Here is a 20,475-nt window from a genome sequence, read left to right as displayed (position 1 = left end):
TGGTGAGGGCAGAGGTTACTAGAGCTAGTGAGCAGCTGGAGGCAGTGTGACAGCTCCAAATACTTCAATTTAATTGGACTGAAGTTAAAACGATTTTTTTATTCCAATGCATCATCCTATTTATAGCTCCATGTGCTGCAGAGCTTAAAGTTCAGGATATATAACTATCAGATATGAGAGAAAAAACAGGAAGGCAGAAGAGGTCTAGAACCAGCAGACTTCTCCCACAGATGAAACTGCATTCTCACTACATCAATCACATAGTAAAACAACCAGCACTGACATATTTTACTATTTAACATCATGAGATTCCAAAAAACCTCACTGAGGTGCAGCAATTTGACTTCTCAGAATTACTGCCCCAGCCTCTCTTCAGATGCAGTATTTGTGCATCATTCAGAGCATGTTTACGAAGGTGTTTCCCCCCCACCCCCCCCCACCCCCCAACAGCAGAAGACAGAAAATTAACAGACTGCAAGCTAGAAATTGGTCTGTGGCAAAGCTGAGCCTCAACCAAAGAAAAGAATACATCTGCCATGCCATTAATACGTCAAAGAAAAAAAAAGATCCACTTCATCTCTTCTCCCCTTGCACCCCAGATTCTTACATTAATGAACACTGTCAAAATGCAGCTACAGAAAATACTTTGCTTTACTGTGCCTTTGTAGTATGAATGACCTTAACGTTTCCGAGAGCTTAAAAGGGTAACAGGACCTCGCATCGTCACCATCGAGATGTGCCTTTCAGAATGTTTTTAGACCTGCTTGGGAACATCACCACGGATGAACCATTTCACCTTTCGTGCTCCTGAGGGGCTCCTCGCTCTCAGCTGCCAGCGCTTCAAGCCCACACCGCTCCGCTCATTACAAAGTGCGTCTCACAAAAAAACTTATGCAAAATGGAACAGCCTCTTTTGGCAAGGAGTCCCCGCGCGCTCCAGCCAGCGGGAGAAGAACTGCTCAGGAAGAAAAGGAGTGAGCTCCACTCATTTCAGGAGAGATTTGAATAGTTTATTTTGCCCAATCAGAGCCCTTCAGCATAATGACACATTCATATACACATATATGAACATTTTTTCTGAAACATTAATGTATAATACATTTTCAATTTAAAATACCAGCTGCACAGGTATTTTTATTTACAAAAATATTCCATACTTAATTTTTTAACTTTGTTATGATGACATAGTTCAGTTCAAGTACATGTAAGTAAAATAACTCTATGCAATCTAACATAGTTGTGTTTGTAACAGTACAGTTTGCAGTTCATATGAAACTATATTTGTAGACAGATGGATTTGCAACCCTACCTAAAATGCATATTCCAGTAATCACCCTCAGAAGAGCTAGTGGGGCTCAGCAAGACTTAACTGAAGAATAAGTTGCCATGAACAAAAAGAAAAAACCCACACATGTACACACTAAGATATACATAAACGAGAACTGCTACACATCAAGCATGCTTACCCACAAGCGGGCAATGTTAGAAAAATTTACTCATGTTGTTTTATTTTTCCCCCATGGTGCTGGTACAATGAAACAGTAGCATAACTAGAAAGCAGCATGTTTTCCTAGTTCTAACCACTACAGATAGCAGAGCTCAGGTCTAAAATAACACAGTACTGCTTATTTACAATTCTGTTTTAAAAGGGAATATTTAAAACATGTTCCCACCCCTCTCCCTTTGCATCACCTATTACTGAATCGTAGTGGTAATCCACATACAACTCCTTACATGTTTTCAACTGAAACGGTTTAACTTCTAGTTATTATTTGCCTGGTAATATGTAACTTAGGTACTAACAAAATCAAATACAAGTGCCAAAGAAACCTACAACTGTATGACTTAAACATTTCTAGGCGCTTTACATGAAAAACTAAAAGGAATACCGATTGACACCTTTCATTTGATTGTTCAATGTTTGTCTCATTTCTCCCCCCTCCCCTTTTTTTTTTTAAATGAACATCCATGTCTTTAAACTTTATAAAGTGTAAAAGAACCCAGAAACACAGTACACTCATCTGGCTTGAAACAGTAGTAAAGTAGATGATATCCAGCACATCTCTGAACATGCAGAAGAAGGAGAAATTGGCCCAGCTTAACTTAGCTTTTCAATGAAAACTGAAATAAAATTGGTTTAGCTGATTCGCCTACACTACACATCTTTTCTGTTTTACTTACTTCCTCCCCTCAAACATTAATTTCTGTCTACAAAGTATTTGAAGATTTTGTGGTAGTAGCAAAGCTATCAACCTCCACCCCAAGAGATTCACCTAGGTTATACAGGAAACTGGCTAGAATGAAGACGAGGTTCAACCAAGGAGTTACCCCGCGACAGGGAGAGGGAGGAGGCGAGGCGCTGCGCACCGCGCCCCCCCGCACTGCGGCTGCTCTCAGTGCCCGCCCGGGTGCGTTAAACCATGAGGAGTAAGAACAGGGCACTTCAGCCACAGGCTCTAAGTTTTCCAATACATGTCCGGTATACAAAAAAAAACCAACCCTGATTTACATGTAAAGAGCTGGTGTATAATCCAGATTCGTACATTACTCAAAGAAAATATTTATTGGATAAACCTCACTTCAATTTTGGGGAGTTTTAAAAGTCCGAGGAACAGAGCTGAAAAAACATCTTTCACATGTATACCTAAAAAAAAATAAAATCATAGAAAAACCAGTCAGCCACAGACTGCAGCTATTAAGAAAACTTTTTCATTCGGTTAGTTTTCTGAATGCACTATCTTCCCCCTCCATACTTAGGGAACTGTTTAAGAATGTTCAAAACAGGAGGTAAAAGTAAGTATGATTATTTTCTGCAAAGCAAAATGGGCTATTTGTTTTCATTGCTTAGTAAATGTATCATCTCGATATGAGATATGAATGTATTCATAAGCTTAAAACAACTTCTTCTATGGATAATATACATACTTTAAGTACTTTGACTTAAAAATTGAACATAAGTCTTTTTAAAATTAAAGGTAGAAGTGTACATATAAAAATTATTTAAAACTAAAAGTATATTCTTAAGCAGTATGTATAAATATAACAGATTTTATTGTATTATCTAGTAACAAATCTGAAAGTGTTGCAGTAATTTATAAACTGAATGCCGACACAGGATAAGTGCCTTTCATTAGATTCTATATTGTATATACTTGTATATACATGTTTTGCTAAGAAAACACACATTCTAAGTGATAGTCACATAATTAGCAAATGTGCCCAAAAGTAAATCTGTTCTAAAGTCTTTATTGAATGTGTGTATTTATATACAAATAATGAACCTGAACTGCACAAATGTCGAAACAAAATTAAGGAATAAAATACCATGATTGAATTAAAGTGCAGGAAAAATTCAAGTTTAAAAGTTCAGGCAAGATCAGTGCCATTAATGAAGCAAAAAAAAAAAAAAAAGGAAAAGAGAGAAGGAAAACAAAAAGGAAAAAAAGGAAATTAACTTGCTTCCAAAAATCCTCCTTTGGATGTAGCTTTCCAACATCACCTGCTATGCAAGTACCACCTCAGGCAAAAATCTTTCCATAAAGACAGACAAGGAACACAGCTATATATTACTATATTTTATAACTGACTGTTTGCTGAAGAACAAATCACTGAGATGCCTGTGGTGTAACACTTTCAGACTTATTTGGAATACACGCGTATTTACACATATCAACATTCAAAAGTTACAATTTGGCAGGACTAAGGTGAAGAAAAGCTTCTTCAGTTTACAGTTCCTAATGAGACACACTACACATAAACAGATAGGTAGCAGCAGTTTCTTACACTTCCATCAAAAAAAATAAAAAATAGCTCAATTTTATTTTATAGTTTTCCAGACACTCTAAAAAAGTTTCACACAACTAAAATGCTAGCGAAAAAACCGGGGTGTTTCCCCCCAAAGATTTCAATATACTTTGCTGTACAAAAGGTGCCCCACCATAGCAGAATAAGATGCAATTACGTGTGTACGATTACCTTCCTTCCACAGAAGGAAAAAAGGAACGTTTTAGACTAAAATTGTACATAGCCCCTTTTATTGACCAAGAACCATTTGCGTATTCATCTCATGAGCATTTCATTAGTTTTCAAATCTAGAAGCCTGCTCTGAACATATGCAACAGAAAAAAAGATTCAACTATGACAAATTCTATAATACCAAGTAAGCCACTACTCTTTTTGTACTGGCAGACGGTCTCTCGTTGCCTCTTATTTTTTTTGCTTGCTCGTGGTTGTCAAATGCTTCTTGATGGGAAAGTTAAGTATGCTTTCCTTTCAAGCCAAGGTCACCTTCCATTGAACTCATACCACGATTTGCTGAAGAGTACTTTTGCCATCCTCTCCCCCAGAACCTGACCAGACTAATTTTCCAGGATTCTGTTGCTCTGAAATATAGTTCATCTTCACCAGGTCAAATAGTAATCAGTCATCTCAATTTATAAATGTGAGACAAGGAAGGGGACAAGTGTCAGCTAGGGTGTTTTATTTTTGGAAATGGTACGGATAGTAGTTTATCTAGTTTTCTTCTACCTGGATTTTTACTAAAGTGGTGTTAATTTAAATATGCATTAACTAGACATTACAAAAAAGAAATTAATTAACATGCAGAGGCAAAAATTGTGTGGTAAGCTGAGTTAAGTAACCAGAGTTAACATTGCCTCAGTAGGTATGGGACAGAGTCATCAAGAAATCATAATGCTGCCTGTTCAAATTGTCACGTTCTCATTAGGTTATTTGAACAGTGGACATGGTATGGCATGCCCTCGTACTGGCAACAGAATTCACTTGTCTTTTTTAATTAGATGTTACTACACATAAAATCAGAAAATTTATCAACTTGTGCTACAAAGCCCAAACATATTTGCTTTTCATTTGAAAAATGAATTAAGAACCATCAGTAACTTCAATATTTGGCATCCTTTAAGTGTTTTGTAAGGTTGCCTTACTTATGTACCTGCAACATCACTTTACAATACAAATATAATCAAGGTTTTGTTTTGGGAACATTCAGAAAGAGTGCAAAAAAACCACGCAGAATGTGATGCTTGGAGAAGCAAACCCAAATGATTAAATTTCAGACAACGTAGACCTATCAGCTTCTAAGTACTCCCTTTTAAAAAACAAAACTAGCCAGTAACCATTCCTGCTTTGAGGGGAAAAAAGTCTAAATAAATTTTTGAAATGTGAATATTTAAGGAACCCTCTCTTTTAAAGAAGAGCTCTGGTCATTTCCACTGTTCTAGCTTTAGTGCAGCAGCCATTAACAAGGTAGCTCAGCTATATTATTTACCTCACCCAAACTGAACACGATCACCAGTTCCTGAAGTTTTAGTGAACACTTACCACTGCCAACATTGAAAACACTGCTTTAGAGACTAAATCCAAAGTTTAGGCCAACTGCCTTTAGTGCTGGGTGGGGCTGAGATAGGTACTTGTAAAATAGCTCTACTAGCAGGGTTTAGAAATTTGCTAAACAATATACTGACGATTATTAAGTATTGGATGCTTGCCATTATTCATGCATCAGCACCTCCATGGAGTGTAAAACTGTTTGAAAACCTGAGTCCAAGATTATCTGATTTCATAGTAAAGGACTAAAGGGGCATCTGGAACTTAAGTTTTGAGCAAAACTATCTCAGCTATTTTAATTAATGGCTGTAAAGATACATTCTGTTAAACATTTATAAAAATTCACATCATGAATGGAACCCACAGCCAATTCTAAATGTTATACAAACTGAACCAATAACTATTTTTGGCAAAAAATAATATTTAACTGAACAGAAGTTAAAGTATTCTTACCACAAAGAAGATGTTGCCACATTTCACATTGCACGGCCATAACAAATGAAAACTCCCAGCATGACACATTCCAGTCATATTATTCACTTGACTTCTTTAATGCAAAAATTGTGTATTCTCTTGTTTTGCACTTCACAGAATATGATGTGAATACAAGAATACTAGATCAGGGGTCCAAGAAAAGACTGTGCACAGGTCAACTATGTATACAATTTTCAACATGAAATCTTCCAAGCTTCCAGCTTTTTCGACGAAAGAAGCAACAGCAAACTTCAACTCTTCTTCAACAATAATGGTAAATATAGTGAAGTCCTAGAGAGGGTAAGGGTAAGTCAGCTACTGTCCAGCAAGACAAACAACTTTATTCCAGCTCTTGGACCCCTGATTTATTGCCTCTCCTCACAGGAGGGTATAACACTGGCAGCAATTACAATAGCACAAAAACTTTTGGCATATGAAATATTAACACAGGATTGACCCTGCATTGCCCCTGCCCATCTCACACTACATTTTCCCTTTACTCTCTTTTCCACATGTTCTAGTTACCTTCTCTGTTCTGACTCTCAGCTAACCAACAGCTAAGAAACACTCAAGTTTGGTTTTTTGTGTGTGTGTTTCTTTTAAATATAAAGCTCCTCAGTTAAAGCCAGGACTGAGGTAAAACAGTGTGTGATTTGTGCTAGGAAACAACCGTATCCAATGGTGAATACTCCTTCAAATTTCAATTGTCCTGCCAAAATTAATGCAAATCCAAGATTTTTCCATCAGGACAAAATTAAACAGATGTAATCGATGAGCGTCATCAGAATTGGTACCACTTCTTGTCTTTGTACTTCAACATCATCTAAAAAACAAAAAAACCCAATTTCTAATTACTGTTTCTATGATGTACCAAAAAGGACAATGATACAAACAAATTATATGCTTACAAAGGAGCATGAGAAAGAGGGACTTTAGTAAGGCTTCTCAAAACTGCAACAACAACATTGCTGAACAGTGAGGGTTTAGCATGACAAATTTTCTAATGGTAGCATCACTGCTGATGATGTGCTGATGCACATTTTTGGGAGAATGGGAAGGTTGCACAAGAGTTCAGGGGACAGAAGAGATCTGCATGAACATGGAAGAGAACAGCCATCCTATGTAGTTACTGAGGAAAAAAATTAGGCTGGATTCATGGGGTTTGCATACAACAACTGGATTTTTCTTAAGAACCACAGGAATCACACAGAGCATTACTCATGCAATTCAGTGACGAATTCTTCAAGTAACAGGAACTGAACTGCACTTTTGGAAGTCTACATGCCACTTGGGCAGAGGGTATGCTCTAGATCAACATGCCATAAGACAAAGCTGCTTACATTAATACTTAATAATTAAGAGCAATGACTGATAGATAAAAGTGAAGTGGCCTTTATCAATGATATTGCATTCCCTTTAGATACCTCTAACATGCCTTTGCAGAAGTCAGTTACTTGCAAAACTTGCATTTATGTGATAGAGAATCAGATTATTGCTCTCAGTTTAACATGCAATGGACTCACCTCATGAGCATGTTTAGAGAAAGAATCAGCACTGTAAAGCATAGCTGCAGTTTTTTCTTCCAGTTCTCCTAGTTTCTGTCCTCTTTCATCTAGTGCCAACCGGGCTCGTGCTAGTTCACCAACTACACCAGATGCTGCTCCTTTGACACCTTCAATACCCCCAGGCCCTGGAATATGCTGGGCAAGACTTCTTGATGCCTTCCCAGATGCTGATTCTCCAACTGGAGGCATTTGCAAAGCAGTAAAAACAGAGTAGTAAGGTTTTCTATCATTATTACATAAATACCAATGTAACTAGTTTATAAAGAGGTGTCATTTCTTTGCATGGACACTGAACACCAAATCATAGGCATGACTACAAGCAATACTCACTACTCAATGTTACTAGATGTTACTATAACAAAATTGAGATTTTTTCAAACGTATTTCAGAGCTTCCAAGCAGGTTATAAAATTACAACCTTCTCACAGCTCAAGTGTGAAATTAAAACTCTCTCAACAGTGCTGCATCAGAGTCATCAGCAGAATTGTGCTGGTGAAGTGGTTTTTAACAATATAGCTTGCTTCACAGGGAAGATGGTCAGAGTTCAGCAGACAAAGCAGGAGAATTTTGAAAACACAAGCTGTGCTCAGTTCTGGAAGTGCTTTGCTGGTGTAGCCAGCCAGTATGACTCCACCAGCACAAGCTTCCTTTGATGGAAGTTCAGTTTTAGATGCAGACACCTGAAGATTAGGTGTCTTTTCTCCCACTACTGTAAAAAAAAAAAGTATGTAAATCATGAAAAGGCAATACAGCTGTAGGAACAAATCAGCTCATCCTAAAGTAAACAACCATGAATGGTCAGCTGAACAGCTCTCTAGACTCCAGTGACCGCACCGACTACATCTCCTTTGCTCATAATGGGACATCCATCTACCTAGTTCAGTCTAAACACTTAACGCATGTGTCAATCTGAATTTTATACTCTATAAAAATTTGAGTGAAGACCAGAACATTTTTGGATGCTGAAGTCAAACCAAATAATCTTTACTTTTTTTTTTTTAAACAATTTTTTGTTTTACATGGTTTAAGTATTTTATTTTTTTTTTTTTTTTTACCTCTAGGAAAAATAATATTAACTTATTTAACAAGTTTTGTTGCAGTATTTCAAGATTTTCTGATTTGATTTTATGCTTCTAGGAAGAAGAATTTAGATTTCGACTAACACTATAAACATTTTTTGTCTTGAGAATTTATAGGACGAAGAGAAATCATTTCATTTATTACAGATTCTGCTGTGACCCTCATGTTAAATATGACAATTCAAAAGACATCTGAAAACATGTTTAAAATAGTCATTGAACTCACTTTCAGGCTACAACTCATTAGGCTTTTTTCCCCTGTTCATTACTATTTTCCTCTTAAACATCTGAGCCAAACCAGGTCTTTCTATTAAAATCCACAAACAAAGCCTGAGACTGAGTTATAAAAAAAATTGTCATCTCCTTAAAAATAGGTCAGAAGAGTCAGGGGGCAAAATGGTGGAAACTTGAAATGATGTAAACAGATAGCTTCTAAAGTTACAAGTGTGCTTTTCTGTTGCCGTGAAGAGGTAGTTTTCCCCTGTCCCAGTCATACTAATTAAACATATAATTTGTGCACACAAATTTCTCTAATAGAATACCCGACCAACCTTTCAGAATACTACACATATATAAATACAAATGGAATTTTTAACACAGAAAGCGACCTCTGAGTATTTGATATTTATTCAAAATGTACAGGCACAAGTAGTAAAGACTAATTTAATTTTTCCTGAATAGATCAAAAGAACCAAAAAAGAAAGGAGTGCCAGGGAGCCTTGTCTGTTTTAACAGCTACGTTTCATGCTAAAAAGGAAACAGTTCTTCTTACAAATAAACTTGCATAATATGGTGTTTCATCTAGCAAATAACTGAATACGTGGAAGTTATTTTCCTTAAATATATTAAAATGCTGCATGCGACCACAGGAAAAAAATAAAGCTATGATCAAAAACCAATGAGAAAAAAGCAATAAAAATTGCCAAATCTGAATTTTACTGTCCTATGAACATAGGATTGAATTGAACTATCATACAATTCTATCCTTGCTCTCATTCCTAAGGCATCTCTGCACATGTCAAATGAGGAAAAAGAATCTAGCAAATGAACTGAAGTAGAATGGAGTTTTAATTTTCTCACTGTCCAAAATAGTGTTCGTCTGAACCAGCCCCTTTCTGTTTAAAAGCATTAAGAAAATCATGGTGAGTACTATACGCTTCCTAAAGATGAATAAAAATAAGATCAGTTGTCCCATATCTTGTTTTATTATCTGCTCCTGAATAAATGAGGTAAAGAAGCCTGTGAGAAAACATTACCAAGCTTTTCTGATCTTGTTGGTAACATGTACAACAAAAGCTATGATAAAGTAGTTGCCATTCCCTTTTTTACTTTCCTCTTTGCAAATGTAATGTTCTATTAACATAGGTAATAGGATCGCTGGCTTCCTTGAGTAGAAATACCAGAAAAATAACAAATAGTAAAAACTTACAGAGTTCTTCTCTGTCAAGTGACTGTGCCCCACCTCCGAACAGCCCTTTGAAGAACCCCCTGTTTGGTGCTTCTGGTGTTTCTACAGGAGTGAAGAGCTCACCCAACATTTCCTTTGCAATGAAGAAGAGATACAACAAGGCATACGTTATTAACACAAATTAACGGAATATTCTTTCGCTTTTAGGATTTATTTTGTGGATTTGAATTTCCAAGTGAATATGCTTTAATAGGCATCTGCCTTTGCAAGGTGACTTAGGAAATAAAAATAAAAACATATTAGGAAATCTGTCCAAACCATCTGTTCCGATAGTTGGAAGCTTATAGCTCATGAAATTCAGTAGCAAAGAAATGGGTTTGAGTAAAGCTGTATTTGTCCTTCAACAACTTGGGCAACACTCCTGATTCTGTTCTATTAAAACTGTATCTACTAATACTCATATCTGCGCGTAGTATGAACATAGAGCTTACAGCCTGTATCTCTGCTATTTCAGTATTCTATACAGCTTCCACACTGAATCATGGCTGAGAATCTTTTCAAGCCATTAATACCCTTGAAACATAATGGCTTCCTTCAAGTATCCTGAGTTAGCATCCCCTGCTTGTGTCAGCATGCACCGCCACCAGCATCAATTGAACAAGGGAGTTTTGTTAACTGCACATGTTAAATTTCCTACCGATCAAAAAGGAAATTAAGTAAGAAGCTGTTTCAAATACGAGAGGATGGATGAAACAGTAACATTTAAGAGTCGGGGAAGTGATTCATCCTGAATCAGACTCTACAGTGACAAAAAAAAAGTCAAAGTACGAAAGCCAAAGTGCTCAGCTTTATGAGAAACTGAATCACTGTAAGCACTGTGAATCTAGAACCATGAACCTCAGAGCATATCTATGTCAGAAAACAGTCATTTTTTAAAAATTCATTACCTGAAGATTTTCACATGTTTCTTGACTGTAGGTGAGCCTCTGTATTTCAGTTGGTGAGACAAGATAGAGTGCTTGTCCGTTATTGGTGAAGCAGAACGTTCTGGCTATCCGCATATTGGTGAGTGGCAGGTAACATACATCCAACAATGGCCTTAAACTTGGCAAACTTAAAAAGAATTAAAAAAAATTTAATATAGCAGGTTTGTCTGTTATTGATAAAATGGCTCATTTTTAAACTGCAATACATTATTTTTCTCTTCACCATCTGCATAAGTACCACATAAACAGGGTATCATTTAATGCAATTACAAAATCTCAAAACATGAGATTTTTCAAGGTAGCACCTCAAAAGTGAAATTTAACATCTGCATCACAGATGCATTTAAAAGCATCATTTAAATGATACTCTGAGCATGTAAATCACAGACTCACTTAAAGCATTATTCAGTAATTACTAATGAAGTATTCTGATAAGTATCTGCCAAAAGTTTATAATTAAACATCCTGCCTCTTCTCTCAGGTGAGGAATTTCTCCTTGACTAAAAATACAAGTCTAAAAGATCTCTCCTCAAGAACACTTGGAAATACACAGGGGTGTGCTTCCAAAGGAAAACAGAATTCAGTAGCCTCGAACAACAATCTTAGGAATTATGTCCACCTTTTCTGTCTGACTGCATATTTAAGAGGAAGTCCTTTTGGAGTAAAGTTTGCTTACCTTGTATTTTCTGATTCTGCACATGTAACTGCAGTACTTACTGCATCAAGCTACTGAAGAACAGATGCGACACACTCAGGCTGTAACAATGCTCTTGCTACCAAACCTTCCTCTCCCTCAAAGTACCAATAAATGCAAGTAAGAAGTGACTGAACAGCTGATGTCTTGATAAAGAGAACCCAAGCTAAACTGCTGTCTCAAAAACATCCCCTGTGAAATTTTTGTAAAAAACATAATTTACGCAAGATGTTACCTGCAAATGTACCAACAATACATTAAGCAGCTTCTGCTGCAGATACCATCTGCATAATATTATTTCTAGAAACCAGAAAAGCAGTAAAGGGGCAAAGCGAAGCAGAAAGCAATGAAAAAGATGTAGTAACCACAACAGTAAGTGCTGGGGTTTTTTTTTGTATGATACTGAGATTTTGACATGTTAAGCTTGCATTTTACAGATTGTGGATTATCTCCTAGCAGGAGACTTCATATATAACAAAAAAACCCCAAAACTGAGGTAACATGACTTTGGAGGCAAGTTCTACAGGTAAGAAATAAAAAGCAACATTCTCTTGCAAGCGCATCACCCAGAAATGACATTTCTGCCGCGCATGTATCTAAAAAAAGAATATTCCTAAGAGTGAGTAACAAGAAAGCGCTTTGCTTCAGACTGATGGAAGGATAAAACATCCTTACAGCTTCAAGACAAAACACAAAAACATTAGATCAGATAGGACAAGCATGACATCCATGATAGCGTTTTCAGAGTATCAAACAAATCTGTAACAGAATCATAAGTCCTATCTAAACTTATATCAGTAGATAAATATTGGGCATCTTGGGTATGATACAATACTCTGCCAGTTTTACACAAACAGCACGTTAAGTCCACTTCCTAGCAGCAATTTATGCTTATGAAATGGAGTTAATACTTAGGAGTTCAACTGCCCTACACAATGTAACAATTCAGTATTTATAATTTAGCACTTAAGTTCTTTAGAAAACAAAATGAATCCTGAGGAAAACAGAATTTGCTGGAATATATAGTACCTGAACATTATTAAGTTCAGTTTTAATTAGGGAAAAAAAGAGTGCTTGCCCTGCAAAGCAAGCAGCATTTTCTAAAGATGTTTAGAATATATGTTGGGATATAGATCAATGGAGTTAACAGATTTCATCAAAACTTATTTTTTAAGTGTAGTATGCATCAGATCAGCTTTAGTTTTATTCCTAACAACTTCCTGAAGAAGTATCTTTTTAGAGAATTTCCCAAGCTGAGAGCTTGTTTTTGTTTTTGCAACCTTAAAAATAACCTTTTAGGAATTTTACTGGCACCATTTTATAATACCACATTTGTCCTGGCATCAGCCAGGACTAAAATGTAGGTGCAAGAGTGTAGATATATACACACTGCCGTTCAGAACAAAACAGCATTTGGAAATATTCAAGGAAAAGGACGGGTTAATTACATAGGTGGCATGTAAGTACATTCAAACATTACTTTTAAACATGTTTAAACTCTTAACTTAAACTCCTTACTTTAGATTACTTATTCCTATACTACAACTGCTAGCAATTAATCTTGCCTTTATAGCCTGAGTTTAAGGCCTTAAGACACGAGCAAGCTACAAAACAAAAAAGCTAAGCTTGAGGCATGAGTGTGATGCAAGCAGCTGCACAAAAATATGCAGAGTTGTGGTCAGGTACCATCTGAAGGTCTGACTCAAGGCAGTTTTCTCCATCAGGGAGTAAATTCACATTTGAGAATCTTCATCAACTCAAGGACCTATATCACATGTTTGGAACTATTTGTTGAATCAGGGTAGCTTGAGCTAAACTGGTAAACTTTTTCATGTGTTAAAGGCATAACTAATGGGAATGCATGATCAAAATTATCCAGGCCCAAGTTATACATTCACGAACACTGAGTGAATGCAGATTTTTTTGATTCATATTCTTATGGAAAAGGAAACTTATCTAGCAGAAGACTGTTTGTTTGTTTTATATTTAAGTTACTTTTGAACAGGTCTTACCTAAAAGTCATAATATGTCCATTGGCACAGAAACATGCAAGGCAGATACTGTTACTCAATGACACTATATCTCCACGAAGAACAAAAGAAGTCTCTGTTATGTTTTGCTTATAAATACAGTTCTGGGACGGCAGTGAGATAACTTTTGCTTGCTTTTCTGAACATATCACTGCATATTGGTTTTCACTGATTTCCTGAGAGGAAGAGGGGGACACTGAGACAGGTCGTCGTTTTTTCGATTTGTCTTTTTCATCTTTATCTTCAGGAACATTGTGTTCTCTCCAGGGTTCATGTGCTGGTGGGACCAAAGATCCTGTGGTATCCAGAAAAGCCATTCTCAAGATTGCCCCTTTTAGCCTCAGGATGGTTCCTAGGAAAAAGAAGTTGAGCACATTTCTAAAACAGTTCTCCTAAATTGTGTTTCAAGCTACAAAATATTCCTTTAAGAAGCTAGCAAAATGAGAAGAAAACAAGAACTCAGGCTTACCTCTGTAGCAAAACAGACACACCAAAACCTTTGGATGTTTATCTAAAAACCAATGAAGCACATGCAAGAGCACATACGTATTCAAGAAAACATTAAACCAGTTTTCAAGGGTTAAGTGTATGCATACTCTTCCATTAATTTAAACAGAAACATATACATTTATTAAGAGAGACAAGCTGGAATGCACATTTGTATTCAAGTTTAGCATCACAAATGCAACTAATTTCATTCCCTCCTGAGGAGTACACAGCATGCTTAATATCAGCAACAAGTGTTATTAGTCAAAGGTGAGCACCTCCCTTTTTCTTCAATACAGACAGGTTCAGAAACAAGCAATGCGTGAGGCTTTTTTCCTGCTGCAGTTCACACTTGAATCTACTTCTCTCTAGCATAAACTGAAAAAGTTTTCCCTCCCCACTGTTTAAATCACTATCTCTGTATGCCAGATCTTAAGCTAATACATTTCTTATTTTACTTATATTTATTCACATGCAAGTAAAAAAAAAACCCACAAAAACCCCAAAAAACTAAAAACCATAAACACTTGTTAAGTACACAAGGAATCATACACATGGCAGTACCTTTGAAGGTTCATGCTGCAGATCCAGTGATTAAACATACTGTCCAGTCTGCAGCCTTGCCTTTATGATCAAATGTTACCAAATCTGAATACTGCTGCCAATACCATATTCAATAAGCACAAATCAAATACAGTCCAGAGGTCACACACTACTCCTAATCACTATTTCAATCAAATAGCATTGCAGTTTGCATGTCCTGATACCATCTGTGTCAGCAAAGTAGAGCAGAGCAGCATGTTCTGCATGAGACAGTGGTAGCAGGAAAGCTAAATTTATGCCTAACAGCACATTCAGCAAACTATTAATACAGAACTACAATAAAGTCAGTTGCTGTATATCAGAAAAACAAGATACAAGACTTCTCACAGCAACCCAAAGGAATATTTTATCACTAATATTTAAAGCTAGTTGTTCAATATACAACCCTTAATTTGTATTCCCTTTTCATAATGCAGGAAAACTGAAAGTTCCCTGCCTCATGACTAAAAAAAATTTGAGCATTTGAAATACTCATCTCTTCTGCTATTTCTGTTTAACAATTGCCAGGTACTACATTAAGGTTAGAAACATGCATTTCTCAGCAAGTATACGTTAAAGTGGTATTTTTATATTATATGAAATCATATTTTCAACTTTGCAACTTTAAAACTCTGGAAATGAAGTAACCAATCTAGATTGTTAACGTTAGTAACTAAACCAATGAAGTATATATCAAGTTTCAATTAATCTATAATGGAGAAAAACATTTTCTTTAAAAAATCCACGAAGAATGACAACAATACTTTATCAAAGCATACTTTAGCCCATCTGCTTTGTACATACCACTAGGAGAAACAATTACTGGCTGAAGAAGTCTTTGCTCTCCTCCTGGGGGTAAGTTCAGTACAATGACAAGCACTGTACCCAGCGTGGTCCCAACCCACAGGCACGGGGAAGGTGATGTATCGGCCTTTCTTGTGAAAGTCTCACAAAAATGAAGAGCTGAAATTGCCTCGCGTGACTCCTTATCAATGCTAGTTACACTAGAACTCCGGGATCGACTGAAAGAGTTGTCTTTGACATCTGAAAATAAATCAGTATTAATTAAAAAGAATGGCAAAATGCAGGCATTAGGAGAATTCAGATTTTCATTTTTGTTCTTTAGCATGAGGTATATACTAACTACTATTCTATTGATTATTACTCTTGTATTCTTCCTTAGTCATATTTCCTTTTGGCCCAGTTTTCACTGCCATATCATGAACAAAGCACACAATCTTTTTTTGCAGAGGTTGCCATTAGGTAATTGTCATGACAGAGAATAACAGTCATCATCAAACAGGATTCCTCCATTAAAAAAGTTGAATTACAAACCTCTCTGCCAATTAGTTCATTGATCAGATTAAAAAATATTGGCCTCCATGGAACATGGTTTAATAATCTTATGAAGATGTAACTATTTTAGTTTAAGAATTGCAGTGATATCCAGACAGCATGATAACATGTAACCTGTAATGACCCACAAAAATATTGTCCTGCTTTAGGAAACTGTATGGGGGAGGTCTGACAGGCTATTTACACACACCTGAACTTTTATTAAGAGAAACATCAAATGCTACCAAATGCCACCTGGCATTAGTATGCAAAGCTGAAGATTTCTGTTTTGAATACTGTATAAAATGGCACCAAAACTTTTCAGAACCTCTTGCTCATTGCTTAGCAAATAAGGTCCTTGTAACAGAGAGTGAATTCTAATATTAACAAAAGCTTCAAACCACTAAGTGTGCTGCTCCATCCTAGCTGTGTGCTGTCTGTACATGTGGTGATACTTAACACAACAGCATGTCTGAATTTATCTGTGCATTCACAAATTAATGCTTTAACTCATAATTCCAAAATTTTAGCATGAGACAACCCTTACTATTAAAAGCTTAATGCAATTTAGATCATGACTTTTAAAAAAATAAGTTATTGTTTTGGATCTTTGGGTAGGGTATAGATGCAACAGGCATCTTTAAGGCAGGATTAAGAGCTAAAGAATAACATTTAACCACATACTTTCTGGAAGTATCACTATGCTAATTTAATTAAATCATTGCAAAACTTTCTACAAAGAACATCTAACATGCATTTTAAAAGCATACACACTAGATTGCAACTGACTCACAGACATGTACTCAACACAAACAGTAAATCTTCTCAGGAGATACTTGTCTTATTCCAACAAGGACAGAAAAATTATTTTCTTGCCGAATTTTAGCCAAGTCAAATATAAAACATGGATTATAAAAAGAAAGTAGGTCAACCACTCAGATGTTGACATCTTAAGTTTTCACATTTAAAAAAACAAAACAAACAAATCCAGAGTAAAACAATGGAAACAAGTATTTGTTTTTATAATTCTTCTAATGACCACAACCTCTTAAGATGCTTGTTTCTTCAGGCTTGAATATTTACTAACAATGTTTTTTCAACTCTAACATGGATTAATCAGTCTGAATATAATCATACATTAACTGCAACAGACAAAATTAAACGTGCATTTGTTGAGTTGCATCTGGTTGAATATTTGCATGTGTACAAATTCCAGAAGCATTGGAACAGACAGGAAAAACCCCATAAAAATTAACTTGCCAGACAATACAGGCATTGTGGAGAGTGGACATTCATTCAGGAAAGAGAACTGGGGGTAAAGAGTTTAACTGCATTAGTGCATATTATTTATCCTGAAGTCAAGGAAGAAACTATGGTTTGTTAATGGATTAATTTCAGATGAAGAGGAACAACAGTGTGATGACCCACTACACACCACTTCATCAGAAGGATGGAAAGATGAGGCTCTCTTGAGCCACTAAACCAAAGGACAGGACCTAGTGGCAACGGTACCTTAATCATCTGGATTACAACATTGAAAAGCAATGGTATAATGCAGCCTAGATTATGTTCAAGATAACTTCTGTTTTAGAAAGTGGAGGATAAATACAGAAGCACATACTTTAGATTTTGTTTTGGTTATTTAGGGAGGAAAAGGGGTAGGTTAAAGATCTAAAGACAGAAAAGTAATTTGAAAGAACAAGATCATGGAAGAGTAGGTTTCAAGAAGCCATGGAGAGAACAAAGAGAAAGTGATACAGATAATGAACTTGGGTTGAAAGTCATTTCAGCTGTCTCCTAGAGCCAGTAGATATGGCCACATAAGTGAAAAAAATACAAGCAAGCTGACAACCTCTGACGTACACTATGCAAATCCCTCTAGGAGAAAAGATAGAAGTAAAATAAAAAAAAAGATTGTAATTGCCTAATGGAGTTATTTACAGACCTGAAAACCTAGAAGAATTTTACACAGAACAAAAGGAGGCACCTAAGTGCAGATATCCACACATGCGCAAAGTCAAGCAAAACCAGTCAAAGGCTACTACAATTCGGAAGGTACAAACTATTTTATGAGTATATGAGAAGTGAGATGACAAAAAAAAAGTCCATTATTTCAGTAGAAAGAACAGCAAATATTAAACGATGTAGAAAATGCTGAAATTCTTTCAGGATCAGAAAATACTGAAGGAATTTCAGCATTCTCTTTTTCTCCATTCTTCATAAAAAACTTCTAAGTACATATTGCTATGAAAGAACCGGGAGTAAAACAGTAGAATTAGAATGAATCGGATAATATTTAAGTACAAATGTGGTCCAGTTTGCAAAATATGATAAAATTCACCATAAACTGAAATTATCCCTAAACCATTAGTAAATGTAGTAACAAAGAACAAACACAGATTGAGAAGAGAAAAGAAGTTTTACTGCTCTTTCATGCCAAGAAGGCCACAGTTAAATCCCTCTAGGTTCTGGGCACAAGAGTTTTAGAAAGATGAGGAAAAATTCCAAGTTCAGAGGAGATTAACAGAAGCCCATCCTAGATTTAGACAACATAACCTAAAAAAGGAGAAGGAACTGAACTTTGTAAAAAAAAATTATCTGCCAAAACAAAGGTTACAGATATAATGACAGCTTTCAACATCATAAAAGATGGCTAACAAAAAGACAGGGAACACTGTTATCCCTGCTCATCGTGGAAATGACAAGAAAAAGTTAATATGGAAGCAAGGAAGATTGATTAAATAACAGGAAATTTGTTTAACTGAATATAAAACATAGGGACTTTGTCTGGGATATTTCTAAAAAACTTATTTATTGGAGCCTCATGAACAGATGAGAGGTTAAATTGTCAGACATCTGGATCCTTGCCATAGCAACGGATTAAAGGATCTCTGAGGGTTCTTTCCAACTTCACATTTCTCTGAGTGGAGCAAGCTGTAAAGTGTAAATCAGGTCCAACTCAGTTTCAGAATATCTCAGTGCCATGGACTCTTTCCTTGCTGATAGCAGCAGTTGTCAAATACACAGTTCTGCAGCTGCCAGTCTGATCCTGGTCTGTCTTCTGCTGGGGTTGTGGTATCAATTGTGCCGCAGGAGGGGGAGCGAGCTGTGGCAGGCAGGAGGCAGCTTTCACAATCAGGCTGCATCTACTGCTGTAGGTCTACAGCTGTTCCCCATCGTCTTTAGAGAACAAGGCAGGGGAGCTGAATCTGATCCACAAGCTGGCAAAGTACTAAAAAAAAAACCCTACTCATTTTTATGCTGGTTTAGTTATGCAATATAATGACCTCTATTACTACAGACTTCATAACTGAACTGATTCTTATATAAAAAAATTACTGTGCTTTTTCAAGAAAAGTGAAATTCTCAGACTGGTCATCCATCCAAACAGCTATATATTATTTTAATTTAGAGAGGGTGGTCACAAGACAATTAATATTTGTAAAACTATGTCCAACTATTTGTTGAGTGGACCTCAACATATCCTGTTATTCTTAAGACACTTAATTTTTAAATTTAAAATGTATCAGATGGTTCTAAACAAGCAGCAATTTTCCTCACATTACCTGCTTATTCACACTTTTGCTATCACAGCACTGCTGATAAAGTGAGTGACAGATACTTAAAAATTAGGACGAAAGTGCGATAAGCCACGTACAAGATTTGCAGGCTTACCTTATGACAGCAATGACATTTTGTGCCCGAGAGCCCCCCAAAAGAGTGGAATTAAAATTTTAGTTCTACACTTCAGGTAAATGCAACAAAGTCATGATAGCTTACACAATTTAGGACTCTTTCTTTAACACATTCTGTAAAACAGTTTTAGTGAAAATAAAATCAACTATGTAAACTTACCTAAATCAGGCTTTAACTCAGTTGGCAAACTTAGCTTCCTGGACATCTTTGCTGAAAAGTGAAGTATATCTTTTTTTTAAAAAGAATAAACATGATTCTGCTGGCCTTCATTTGCTTCTTACCATTATTTAACATGTCATTACCACATTAATTGCAGTACTTAGCAGGATTTCTACTAAAGCAGAGCCCCACTTCCACAAGGGAGGGGTGAAAAGTAAAACATGGAAGATACCAAAATCCCCAAATACAGCATTTCATGGCTTTTGCCAAGCTTCATTGCTCCTCAGGCTTCAGGCAGAACTTGATGGATTGGATGAATTTTGCTTTGGCTCAACCTCAAGTTTTGTCTCCTCAGGTCAGAGGACAGAATACAGACTCTTGGCTATTGCAAGAATGTGCACTCAAGTTTGCATAAAGTTAACATCCCATCCCCTCTTCTTCTGCCCTACTTCCTGATCAAACCTGAGATATTTAAAACAGAGAAAAGATGAACTTTTAATTACACTAAACCATTAATACACATGTGTAAAAAGCTAGTAATCTGAGATGCAATCTGCAACCTTAGAAGAATGAAGACGTTACAGAGAATAATTATAAAATCAGCAGCATACAAACACTTGCAACACTGTCAAACA

At 36.2% G+C, this 20,475-nt stretch overlaps 1 protein-coding gene across 7 annotated transcripts in view; it reads right to left on the bottom strand.

Annotated features, from left to right (window-relative positions):
* Positions 1 to 988: 988 nt before the first annotated feature.
* STXBP5 (syntaxin binding protein 5) overlaps positions 989 to 20,475 on the bottom strand; it is a 115,655-nt gene continuing 96,168 nt past the window's right edge. For 4 of the 7 annotated variants that reach the window (XM_087774910.1, XM_087774911.1, XM_009466316.2 and 1 more), the window contains 7 exons: positions 19,841 to 19,891; positions 15,455 to 15,694; positions 13,565 to 13,934; positions 10,820 to 10,985; positions 9,894 to 10,005; positions 7,344 to 7,564; positions 989 to 6,643 (listed from right to left, as the gene is read on the bottom strand). In XM_087774910.1, the coding sequence (XP_087631036.1) occupies positions 6,602 to 6,643; positions 7,344 to 7,564; positions 9,894 to 10,005; positions 10,820 to 10,985; positions 13,565 to 13,934; positions 15,455 to 15,694; positions 19,841 to 19,891 (1,202 nt within the window). In that variant the 3' untranslated portion in view covers positions 989 to 6,601. The remainder of the gene's footprint in view (positions 6,644 to 7,343; positions 7,565 to 9,893; positions 10,006 to 10,819; positions 10,986 to 13,564; positions 13,935 to 15,454; positions 15,695 to 19,840; positions 19,892 to 20,475) is intronic. The other 3 variants (XM_087774913.1, XM_087774914.1, XR_015708265.1) reach the window with 2 other exon arrangements.

The sequence above is a fragment of the Nipponia nippon genome, unplaced genomic scaffold, assembly GCF_047370975.1.
Source record: "Nipponia nippon isolate SJK-2023a ecotype South Korea unplaced genomic scaffold, ASM4737097v1 scaffold_4, whole genome shotgun sequence".
In the NCBI taxonomy this organism is placed as follows: Eukaryota; Metazoa; Chordata; class Aves; order Pelecaniformes; family Threskiornithidae; genus Nipponia; species Nipponia nippon.
Note: the sequence above shows the minus strand (reverse complement) of the source record. Positions and strands in the feature narration are given on the sequence as shown.